The sequence below is a fragment of the Sinohyriopsis cumingii genome, unplaced genomic scaffold (genome assembly GCF_028554795.1).
Source record: "Sinohyriopsis cumingii isolate HCF-2022 unplaced genomic scaffold, ASM2855479v2 utg001673l, whole genome shotgun sequence".
NCBI lineage: Eukaryota > Metazoa > Mollusca > Bivalvia > Unionida > Unionidae > Sinohyriopsis > Sinohyriopsis cumingii.
In genome coordinates this window covers 176,087-189,463 of record NW_028316034.1, presented here as the reverse complement: position 1 = coordinate 189,463, position 13,377 = coordinate 176,087, and the positions used below count along the sequence as shown (strand labels likewise).

The 13,377-nt window shown below is 35.5% G+C and overlaps 1 protein-coding gene across 1 annotated transcript in view; it reads left to right on the top strand.

Annotated features, from left to right (window-relative positions):
• Nucleotides 1–13,377, top strand: part of LOC149771762 (uncharacterized) — a 55,106-nt gene that overhangs the window by 17,158 nt on the left and 24,571 nt on the right. The window contains exons 6-8 of the mRNA XM_089948148.1: nucleotides 849–1,020; nucleotides 3,336–3,436; nucleotides 4,010–4,154. Coding sequence (XP_089804274.1) covers nucleotides 849–1,020; nucleotides 3,336–3,436; nucleotides 4,010–4,154 — 418 coding nt within the window. The remainder of the gene's footprint in view (nucleotides 1–848; nucleotides 1,021–3,335; nucleotides 3,437–4,009; nucleotides 4,155–13,377) is intronic.

Here is a 13,377-nt window from a genome sequence, read left to right as displayed (position 1 = left end):
GTAGTCACTCATAACTAACACCAACGCAAAGTAGACATTTCACACACAAAGTAGACAAAGCAACAGAGAAGCTTAGAATAACAGTTGCCATTAGAACATCAGTAATAGTACATGGGGTGTGTTTTTGTGCGGAATGTCTGCTTTACGGTGGTGCATGATAAGAGTGGATAAATGCACTGATATGATAAAACAATGAACATGGAGTCATCGATGTGCCAGATTTTGAAATGCGAGGGTCATTTTACCTTGTGTTTATTAAGAGCAAAGGAGGGTGCTATCACGAGTGGCCGCTTTTTTACTGATAGATTCAAGTGTCTGTGGTTGCTGTCCCTGTCGCCTATATAGCTCACGCACAGCCACTACGTCCTTGTTTTCTAAGTACGTCGTTGTAATATCTGCATCCCCAATTTGGGAATTTTATCTTTCACATATTCACCTTATATATGTGTGTGTGTGTGTGTGTGACTTATAACTTTAGCAATCTACAGTCACCTCACTCGCTTCCACCACTAGCAGTCGTTACTGTCCTCTCTCTCTCTTTATATTTGACTTTATTTTACAAGATAGCGACGCCAAAGTCTCATAGTACCTATATTTTTCAGAGAAAAAAATAAACTTAAATAAAACTTAATATGGTCGAATCACATTCTTAGATTGTCGAGCCTTGTATGGTATGAATAGAGATGTCCGTTTTAGTTGGACAGGTAAACGTTTCGTTTGTATTCTGGTTTATATTCACGCAAAACTGGAAGGTTTTCCTTACGGTGTTTTTTTGTCTTAACATTTTGCGGTCCATGGGAGAGAGTGGTTGCTAAATGTTCTATTGAGCTTTACTTGTTGTTTTACAGATAACATTTTGCTTGATCGCTCCTCCGCTCGTCAGTTTCCTTGCTAAGCATCCTCTTGTCGCCAAATACGACTTGTCTAGCTTCCACACACCTTATTCTGGTGCTGCAGCTCTGGGAAAGGAGCTGACAATGCAGATGGTTGAAAGGTTAAAGTTAGCTGGGATTAGACAGGGTAAAATTTTAGATGAACAAGGAGTTTACTTTGTTTCCAAATAATTATGTCAGCAAATGGAATCTGGAACATCGATTAAAAAGATGAAAACTTACAAACTTAGATGTTGAAATTGTTATTTCGTCCTTAGAAGACGAACACAAAGGAATTAACAGCAAGCACACAACGGTAACAATCAAAAAATTAAATTTTTGACTTGGAAATGTCATCTCTTGCTAATAAAAATTACGTACAATATTCCATAACAAAACTTCGGACCCAAACACAGCAAACAGATTTTGAAAAACTAAATAACTGAGGCGGAATAATCAAGCAATGAAATATTAACATTATAACCTAGTCTCGTGTCAAAGAAAAGAACATGCTTGAATATGAAGTGATACAAATAAGATGCGAGCGGTTAATGGCTGTGCAAATATACACCAACTCAGCGTTCTTGATGACGCTATTATGTCCGTGTACATGGAAGATAGTCTAAACAAATCTTACTAATGGATTTCTTGCTTCAAAATAGGGTAGATGACACGTTATGTTTGCTCATATGGAATCCAAATATAGTAAGTAACTTCAACAATTAGCACATTCAAATAACAAGTGTTTCATTGACTGGAGTTTAGACTTTGATATTAAAGGCTCATTAGGTCCATAACTATTACGGTACATAAAGAAATGTCTTGTACGAGCTAAAGCTGCATTGCCGGTTAAAAATATATAAAATCCAAACAATCTTAAAGTTTAAAATATTCCTCTTATTGTTTGTATTATAGTAGAGCTATATTTGTAATAATGTCTCATGGTAAACCTTGTCTTGTGATTTATAAAAAATAATTGGTCATGACAGTTAACTGTTTATTTCCTAATTTGTCTGAGTGCATGAAGTAGTATATTTAAATTTAGCTTTGTATATTTAAATTTAGCTTTGTATATTTATATTTAGCTTTGTATATTTAAATTTAGCTTTGTATATTTATATTTAGCTTTGTATATTTATATTTAGCTTTGTATTTTAGCTTTGTATATTTAAATTTAGCTTTGTATTTTAGCTTTGTATATTTAAATTTAGCTTTGTATATTTATATTTAGCTTTGTATATTTATATTTAGCTTTGCATATTTATATTTAGCTTTGTATTTTAGCTTTGTATATTTAAATTTAGCTTTGTATTTTAGCTTTGTATATTTAAATTTAGCTTTGTATATTTAAATTTAGCTTTGTATATTTATATTTAGCTTTGTATTTTAGCTTTGTATATTTAAATTTAGCTTTGTATATTTAAATTTAGCTTTGTATTTTAGCTTAGTATATTTCAATTTAGCTTTGTACTTTAAAATTTAGCTTTGTACTTTGAAATTTAGCTTTGTACTTTAAAATTTAGCTTTGTACTTTAAAATTTAGCTTTGTACTTTGAAATTTAGCTTTGTACTTTAAAATTTAGCTTTGTACTTTGAAATTTAGCTTTGTACTTTAAAATTTAGCTTTGTACTTTAAAATTTAGCTTTGTACTTTGAAATTTAGCTTTGTACTTTGAAATTTAGCTTTGTACTTTAAAATTTAGCTTTGTACTTTAAAATTTAGCTTTGTACTTTGAAATTTAGTTTTGTACTTTAAAATTTAGTTTTGTACTTTAAAATTTAGCTTTGTACTTTAAAATTTAGCTTTGTACTTTGAAATTTAGTTTTGTACTTTAAAATTTAGTTTTGTACTTTAAAATTTAGCTTTGTACTTTGAAATTTAGTTTTGTACTTTAAAATTTAGTTTTGTACTTTAAAATTTAGCTTTGTACTTTAAAATTTAGCTTTGTACTTTGAAATTTAGTTTTGTACTTTAAAATTTAGTTTTGTACTTTAAAATTTAGTTTTGTACTTTAAAATTTAGCTTTGTACTTTAAAGCTTTGTACTTTAAAATTTAGTTTTGTACTTTGTACTTTAAAATTTAGTTTTGTACTTTAAAATTTAGCTTTGTACTTTAAAGCTTTGTACTTTAAAATTTAGTTTTGTACTTTAAAATTTAGTTTTGTACTTTAAAATTTAGCTTTGTACTTTAAAATTGTAATAGTGCTAAATTCCTAACTAATTTTACTCAGAATCATGCATTGTACATGGTATTTTGTCGTCGTGAATAGAAGTTAACTCAGAATCATGCATTGTACATGGTATTTTGTTGTCGTGAATAGAAGTTTACTCAGAATCATGCATTGTACATGGTATTTTGTCGTCGTGAATAGAAGTTTACTAACGAATCATGCATTGTACATGGTATTTTGTCGTCGTGAATAGAAGTTTACTAACGAAGCATGTATCAACACTTTATACAGGATATGGTATGACGGAAGCAAGTCCAGCAACTCACACTACACCTCTAAATAGCCGCAAGTACGGATCAATCGGGAGACCTCTTCCAAACACGGAGAGCAAAGTAAGTTTAATGGTGTGAAATAAAACGTTTTCATTGACGCCGATACACTTAAAAGATGGTATATTGTCCGTATATTGTTTTCACCCTGTTCTGAGTAAGATTTCTGAAAAAGCTAAAATAGTTTTCTCAAAAGGTGTTTCCCTGAGATATCGAAATGTCTTACCTTTTTGAAAAAATATAATTCGGTTTGATGACCTCAGAAGCAGCAAGTACATAGCATATAAGACTGTTTTGTATAGAAGAGTCAGTTCGGTTGTTGTCTTTGTTGTATGGGGTGCATTTTGGAGATTTTTACAAGAAATCAGGCTTTTTGCAATTCTGTTTTTTTTTATTATTTATAAATTCGATGTTTTCTGGAATTTGCCCTCATTGAATGTCATCGTATTCTTCTAGTGAGACTTTATCTGCAGGGTGCTACATGTCTTTGACTGTCTAAAGTCCTCGTTCTTTCACAATTGTACTTACCCTAAAAATCATCACACAAAAAAAGAAAGAAATTGACAAATAAACCATGGGAGTTTCACTGTAGCAATCTGCATTTTCAATACTCTGTATCTTCTTACTTTTTTATAGATCGTAAACATGGAAAACGGAACAACTCTCGGTCCAAACGAATCTGGAGAAATTTGGGTTAGAGGGCCTCAGGTTATGAAAGGTTACCTTGGTAACGCTGAGGCAACGAGAATTACTCTGACGGATGATGGATGGTTAAAAACAGGTACATAACAATTATGCTTGCAAACAGGCCTCTATACATTGTTATGGCATTAAATTGTTTCAGATATCAAAGTTCTAAGTTTAGCGAGAAATTTAGCTTCCTCACTCATCCATGTAACTTTAGTCGACGAATAAGTGAAGAAATGTTGGCTGTGGTTTACGGATAAGCCAGAAGATTTTGACTACGTTAGTTAAATACATGTACAGCCGGAATGAACTCTTCCTCACTCATCCAGTTTTAATGGGATTGAAACATTTAGTCTAAGTAGAGCAGAATACACTTCATAAAGTGTTAACCATTCTGGTTGTTCGTGATACTAATTGAATAAGGCATGTGCAAAGAAAACCTTCGTAAATTGGTACCAATAACTAGTATTTAAGTTTTAACCATGATTAGTGCCCCAAATAATCACTGTCTAACTTGCGCCTTGTTTGGCTTTAATGTCAGCTTAAAAATGGACGACTAAATATTTTATGTCTCCCGTATTTCTGAAGAAAAAGGGGAATATTACATTGTGAATGCCCGTCAGCAAAGTATTATCATGGTTTCCCATTTCTGTAAAAACAACTGTTTCATTCTACGAAAAATATCAACATTTAATAGAAACAGCTATTTGAGATACTTGGATCGTTGGTCTTCCTTGAAGGATTTTTCACACAGTATTGGCTTTTGCTGTAATCTTCCTTGTAGAATGTGTCACACTCAAATGTTTTTACTGTAACGTTTCTTGGAGAATCTGTCGAAGTGAAGCTGTAATCTTCCTTGCAGAATTTGTCAAAATTTCATGCAGTTTCCAGTAGTTTTCCTTATAGAATGTGTCACACAGTAATGCCTTTTTGCTGTAATCTATCTTGTAGAATGTGTTACACAGTAATGCCTTTTGCTGTAATCTACCTTGTATAATGTGTCACACTCAAATGCCTTTTGCTGTAATCTTCCTTGAAGAATTTATCACACTGTAATGCCTTTTGTTGTAATCTTTCTTGCAATATTTGTCACTCTGTAATGCCATTTGTTGCAACTCCTTTGTAAAATTTGTCCCACTCTAATGCCTTTAGCTGTAACCTTCTTTGTCGAATCTGTCACACTGAAGATGTAATCTTCCTTGTAGAATTCGTCACTCTGTAATTCAGTTTCACGCAATCTTCCTTGCAGAAGTTGTTATGCTTTAAAGTCTTCCGCTGTAATCTTCGCTGCAAACACAAACAGTTCTCAGACTTTTCATTAGTTTACAGTCCATCGTGCGCAGCACTGATTTCCCTATTATATGTTTTTGTTGTTATTGTTGTAATTGTTTTTGCTATTGCCTTTTTAGGTTTTAACCTTAGCATTTGTCGATTGTGTTTTTAGACTTTCCCAATAAACTAATATATGTTCTTGGTAATTGAAACACCGAACATATTTAATGAGATTCTTTTATTACAGCAAAACTATATTCTGCGATTACATCATGTGACAGGAAGTCATAGTTTGTACAGTGATATCATTCACTCTAAGAGATACAGAACAGTCACTTTGTTGAGGCATATGTTCGATTTAAATGAAACGATTGCATAACATAAGTTAGCAATAAATTAGAATTTAGCAACACATATGGATAGGATTATTTCAATGTAAAGAATAATGTAACCCGGGGTGGACCGATATAGAATGTATTGAAAGCATAAATAAAGAGCGATACTTGATACTGCAACTATCATCATCACCATTATCATCACCATCATCATCATCATTCTGTGCAATATGAGTAGTATATGGGGCCACCCTAGCGACAATGGGAATTAGCATTAAAAACACCCTGGGTAAGATTAGCGACAATGGAAATTTAACATTAACCACCCTGGATAAGATTAGCGACAATGGAAATTTAACATGGGCAAAAAACCCTGGGTAAGATTAGCGACAAGGGAATTTTAACATGTGCAATGGAAATTTAACATGGGCAAAAATCCCTGGGTCACTCTGGAGACAAGGGAATTTAACATATGGAAATTGAACATGGTGAGTCTGTATAGCGTCAAGGGGAATTGAACATGGTGGGACTGTCTAGGGACAATGATGGTAGAGGGTCAAACACAACAGAGACAGAGACATACATACACTACTACAAGCGTGAGATTTATATATAAAGCATTACCAAGACCTGAAATCTTGCTGGGGTGTTCAAAAATTTGCATATTTGTAATGATGCTATAAATAGCTATAATCAAGGAAATGTTCAACGACAAAATGGATGTGACTAAAAGTAACGCTAAAATGACGAAATTGTCCCAGAATTTAAAGGTAAATAAACATATCCCCGAAAATTAAGTTACAATGGTTTAGACTAAAATGGATAAAATTAGTAACTACTTACAATATCAACTTGTGTGACGATCGTGGATAAACACCCATGTATCTATTTATAGCTATAATCAGCTAAAATTCCTATGAAATCCCACTATCTATTTATACTACAACTTGTGGGTTATTCCTTTGGAAAATCCCACTATCTTTTTATAGCCTCAGCTTGAGTGACGTTCCTGTTTATGAATTCTAGTACATATGTATAGCTACAACCTATGGAAATCCCCAAGTCCATATTTATAGTCTCGAAATTTCCAGCGTCAGTGACGTCACTGTACTGAACACTAGGGGATAAATGTCAACAGTGTTGCAAGTGGCTGACCTGAATACACGCTACTGCAGGTAGGTAGGTAGAGTGTATCTGATAGGGATAAAGTGAGCTTTTATAGGGACAAACAGAGACCAATACACACACACACACACACAACGTACGCGAGCAGACATACGCACACACATACACACACACACACACACACTGCCTCTTACGTTCTTCTTCTCTCTCACTGAAATCGTGCGATTGTTTCATCTCGATTGCTGATTCAGAAATGATTTAACCAAGTTCATTCTCTCCATATATACCCTCTCTACCTCTTGTTGTCACAATGACTTAGTATATTTCACAAGGGCAAGTGAAAGCCAAGCATATAGGAGCCCAACGACAGCGGTGCGTCTTAAACACCTCATGCATCTTGATGACCCTTCGATTCAAACCCTACCACGAAAGAAAAAATTTGCAAGAAAAAAACCCAGACAGTTGGTGTCTTCAAGAGAGCTAGAGACGCCGGCACTGTGTCGCTGGGACACGTACGTACTCCAGAAAACTACGCCACTCGACAACGTTGTCTCCTTCTCTCAGTCACTTCTACTTTGTCGCTGAATACATTCTACCAACCCTGTTTTAACACACGTTTCTTCATCTGATATTTTTAAAAAATATACTAAATGCATTTTTAAAAGAACTACCCTTTTTCGACAGCAGTGACGGCGTCTCCTCCTGCTGTTACCACTGTTGCTGCACAAAGATGATCTTTCCTTAAGATCAAAATATGAGACAGAGCAAGTAAGTTGTGAAATTGAGCGGAGGTGTCTAAACAACAACTGTCAAGCCCCTATGTTCCATTTCTGTTTGTGATAATAACTTGTGATACTTCACATTTTCTAAAGTGGAAATCTTTACAAACCGTACAAAAGTTATATGACTTTGGCTTCTGACAGTTGTACAGACTCTTCACTTTATAAGTGTCACGAGAAAACAGTGTATCCAAGTTTTACCATTTTCCAAAACACCCACACACTTGCAACGTGACCAGAATCTGTACTTCTTTATTTGTGGATATCCAACAGACCCGTCCCAGCATATATAGCTGGTTAAGAACTGTAGGAATATCATCTCATTTTTTTTTCTTCAGAAATATCAAAGTTTTTATGTGTATCTTCCCTGTTCCACCCTTTATTAGTGCTTAGGTATATTCCCTAAAAACACAAACAATTTGGAACAAAATTAAATTTTGAATTAAGGTTTTTCTCTGTTTATACATTTTTTTTTCAAGTTGTTGGTACATGGCATATGACATCCAAATACTTTCTCAAACTGAGGAATTTCTACACATGTCATTGCCTTTGTTAAATTCGGTTTTGTTGGTTAGTCATCATTAATCTTTAATTCTATTTTTATGATGTATTTCTTTTTTGCTAGAAGATTTAATTTATTTATGTTGTTTAGTCTGTTGCTGCAAAAAAGAAAATGCATGTATCTATAGCAAAGTGTTTAAGTTTGTTCAGTTTTTTATTTCAAGCTCTACAAAAGGTACCAAGTTTGTCTTGCAAGGGGATTGAAACTTTAAGTTACGCGGACGTGAAGGAAAACATACCTTTGTTACTACAATTTGCTGTCTTTATGTTCGTTCTAATCATGCTTGCCTTATATCTTTTTGTTTTAGGATCATATTTCTTCTGATGTAAATACATACATCAATGGATAGACAGCTTGGGTTATCATCCTTGAGGTTCACTGTACTTTTAGTTTCTTTACTTCATACAAACCCCAAAATCACTAGCTTGAAGGGAAAAAAATAACAAAAAACTGACACCTGGTACTGTAACACATCTGTCTCTGTTGATGTGAGTGTGCTTGACAAAATGTTTGAGTAAGATTAAAAATGTTTGTCAGTTTCAAAACTCGAACCAGTACTGTGGCCGTTTAATATTTTCATGTGGCAAGAAGAAATGGTACAATACGCAACAAAGGGATTGTACATTTACACTCCAATCTGTCTGCACTGCAATGGTAACAACGCTCTTGCGTTGACATGATTGTGTCACACTACCTAAGAAAAAACAATGCATCACTCATCATAAACGATTTCATTGGCTATACTTATCTTCTTACCGCTTTCGCTTCGAATTGACTTCAGTACCGTTTCGCACAGTGACAAGATCGGACGTGTTTTTTTTATTTTTTATTCTGCGGCTGGTCGCTACTCTAGCAGCAGAGAGGGTGAACAGACCATAGAATTCCGACAAAATAAATAAAACAAACAAATAAAACATCTCGTAGAAAGGTCCAGATTTTACAAATGAACTTTCCTTGAGATGTTTATTTTTGCAATTACCGATTGTACTAATAAAACCTCAGTTCGAAATAGTAGCTGAAAAAATAAAGTACTCTACGTGTTTATTTATTTCTTGTTTATTTTTTTGACGACCAACGTTGGTAGGTACCCTCTCTGCTGCTCCTCTTCTGCTGATATTAATTAAATTATTATGTTATAATAAAATGGTATATCCAGAATCTCATACTGCAAGAACAGCACGAGAACGATTAGAAACAATTAAAAAATTTCTTCCTGTCAGAGACTCATTCAGAAAAAACTTGCAAGCGCAGCAAGAAGCACAAGTTGAGTATGAAGAGGACACTAAAAAACTGTTTAAACCCGTCACTGCAGCTACTGAGAAAGCTGCGGCGGCTGCTGAAAAAACTATATGGGGAGATATTGCGGAGGAAGATGAGAGGAGGAAAAAGGGTATTTTTCCGGTATTAGAAAAAACAGCAAGAAGAACCAAACAAACAAAAAAGATTTTACGAGACCTTCCACCTGGCATAGCCAGGGAAATAGCTGCAGCTCAACCTCCACCTGTTGGTGAGGAAATACTTGAAGGTATTGGAGAACTTCGTGCTGAAGTCGCCGATGTGAGAAAAAAACTTGCATCTGAACCCAAAACAGCAGAAGAGAGCTTAAGATTAATTGCAAGATTTAACGAAGGAGTTGTTGAGGAAATTAGAAATATTGAAAGAGAGAGATTACCTGAGATGATATCAAAAAATATATCTAATAAATCTAGTATTTTAAAACCCGGTCATGAAAAAACAAATGATGATAATTTCATTAAATGGATATATCGCGTATATTACAATAAAAAACAAGCTAGAGGTCAAGAATTTAAAAGACTTAAAGAAGAAGTAAAAAGACTTTATAGAGAGAGATGGGAACAACCAAAACAAGGAGAGTCCTTCCAGTATCAGCTTCCTCCACCTCTGCAACAAATAGAACAACAACAACAATCTTCTTCGTCACAGCAAAGGTTGATGTCGGAAATTAAAAAGGCTAAAGAGTCACTTAAATCGCCCTCCTCGAAGAAAATTCCTTCACCTTTACATAAAATTTCTGCACCGAAAATGACATTTACACCGACAGGTTCACCACATGGATTTCGAGAAGGTTCACCCCCGGCCACCACTGAAGTACTTACTCCGGTAATGCAACCACCAATATTTAAACCACCTCAAGATGAACCTAAAACAGGATCTGGTTTATGTCCTGATAATATCATCAATGATGTGTCACGGTTAGAGGTTCTCATAGGAGGAAAACGTGCCGGAAATAATTCACCAGAAATAATTAATGAAGCAGCTGATATTTGTCGGCGACTATTTCAAGGTGGTATCATGGATATTGGCGCTTACCGAGAACTTATTGATGAGCTCGTTGATGACTAGTTGTTAGATAAATGGTAAATAAAATAAGATGATTGTGCATGATAATCATCGTAAACCCACACAGGTTAGAGCGGTAAACTCACGATTACCAATCTATGAAGCAATTTACGGAAATGGACTTGGTGATGTTATTCGAGGATTATTCACGAGGATAGCTCCAAAAGTAGCACCTGTTGCAAAACAATTATCGATGAAGGCTATTGATATTGTTCGTGATAAAGCTCCTGGAGCAATTGTCAATGTTGCTGGTAAGGCGTTCTCGGCGATCAAAGAAAGATTATCACGATTATTGCGACGAAAACAACAACCACCGGTGAAACTGGCAAGTACTGAGGTGATGCCTGCAGACGTAAGTAAAATAATAAATCAGGCTGCAAATCAAAAACTAGCGGCGATATCTGAAGAAGCAGAAAAAAATATAACATCAAATTTAATAGCAGGAAGTGGTCTTCGTCGACGATGATCATCATTTGGAAAAATGGTAACTATAATAAAAATGTTCAGGCGCGAATCAGACCCAGCATTTGATATGGAGGCACCTGTCCTTAAGTATGAATCTATACGTGATTATCAGTTTTATTCTTATGACGCAAGACTACCAAATCAGCGGGGAAGAATCGAATTACAGGTTCATGATACAAGTAGATATTTCTTGCCCGCTGAGGCGTTTATTGAAGTAGAAGGTAGACTTGTAACGAATGTTGTAGCTAATACGGCATATGCTGCTAATTTGCGTGTTGGTTTTGTCAACAACGGGATCATGGCGTTGTTTGATAGCGCCACATACATGATTGATGGAAAAAATATTGAATCAGTTCAGAAGGATGTCGACGTTGCTACAACAATAATTGGTCTGGCGAGATATTCTGACGACTTTACAAGATCAGCTGGTCCAACAATGATGTTTGCTAAGGATATTACCAACAACGCTGATCATGTTCAGTATACCAAAGTACGAACACCACGAATTACTGCATCTGATCCACAACCAGTTGATTTTGAACACGCAGACAGACCAGCTGATGTTTTTGATATTATAGGAAGCGTTAATGCGACTTACAACCTAGGATTTGCAACACGCCGAGCAACGTTGTCAGGAAATAATAGAAATTTTTCGTGTGCAATTCCATTATCTCACATCTTTGGATTTTGCAGAAATGTTAGAAAGGTCATCTTTGGAGCTAAACACACAATTGTGCTCGTAAGAAAAGGTGATGATAATGATGCAATCTGGCGAGGTGCTGGTGTTGCCGAGGGTAAAGTAAATATATCAAAACTTTCATTGTGGATGCCAGTAATGACTCCATCTATTACTGAGGAACAAAAATTACTATCTTTTATGGATCAAGGCGGTAAATCATTGTTATCATGGTTAACAGTAACCACAGATGCTGCTCAAAGCAATATTAATGGTTTATTTACATGGCATATAGCATCACAACAAGGTGTTTCTGCACCACGACATATTTTTATTGCACTACAAGATAATGCTCGGACGAATAATCAAGAACGTTCACATATGATATTTGACAACCTTGGAGTTAGTGAAGTTTCTTTACGGATAAATGGACATCAAGAACCATCTGAGGATATACAACTAAATTTTGATCAAAATCATGTAGCGCGCGCATATCATCGTTTAATGTCATTCATGGGACGTGATCAAAATATAGATACCGGGTTGCAAATATCACAACTAGATTTTACAGGTCTATATCCGATTTATTATTTTTCATTAGAACATCTTGATTTATCCAAACAATCTGTTGTTGATATACACTTTCGAGCTCGTGTTACTAACCCTCCTCCTGATATACCCGGTCCACCAGTTGTTCCCGGCTTCTACAGAGCGATCGCGGTCATACTTAGCGACAAGGCCATGTTACTTGAAGGTGGCAGTGGTCGAATGAGGGTCGTTGATGCACCGGTGGAAAATCTTTAATCGTGTTATTTAGAAAAATATATTTTATATAAAAATGTCGTATAGTCATGTTAATGTTACTCTGACCCCGGGTCAGGTAAAAAAACTTCAATCAAAAACCGCCAACAAATGCGGAACTAAAATATCACTAAAACGAGATCATATTAGTGGTGGTCCAAACAAATTATCGTTGACAAATAATCAGATTAAACATTTCAATAAAGCCCTAGAATCAAAAACTGGAGTTCAATTTCATCTCTCCCCGAGCGCCATCAAAGACATGGTTAAAACGGGTGGTATATTCCCACTATTTGCGGCCATTCCGGCATTAATAGCTGCGGCTGCTCCAGCCATAGCAAAAGCGGCCGCGTTAGGTGCTGTTGGAACAGCCGCTGGAATGGCACTAAAGAAAGCAACAGGGCGGGGATACAAAAAAAAGGGACGCGGCCTAAGATTACCGGGATCTCGTTGGGGAAAAGGCCTAAGGCTTCCAGGGTCATTTCGTTAAACGTTCCATCATCAAATTTTGATTTACTTGATGCTGCTAAAAAATTAAAAATATCCGCCTTTAGAGGTGTTTTTATGCGAGATCAATTACCGAAACAACCAAACAAACTTGAAACAGGTATTATTAATCTTGACAAACGTTCCGGACCTGGTACTCATTGGGTATCATACGCGGTTGACCCGCGTGGAATTGTTTATTTTGATTCGTACGGGTTAGCTCCACCTGTTGAATTTATCAAGTATGTCGCACCACTCCATGCAACAACCAAAGTTTGGTATTCAACGCTACCAACACAAACAATGACAGATCCGCCAATATGCGGCCGTGAAGTAATTAATGTACTCGACGCTATATCAAAATCATCCAGGCCGCCACATAAAGTCGTGCACGATTATACAAGCAACCGATATGTTGCGCGTAAAGCATTTTAAACAACGGATCTTATTATAAT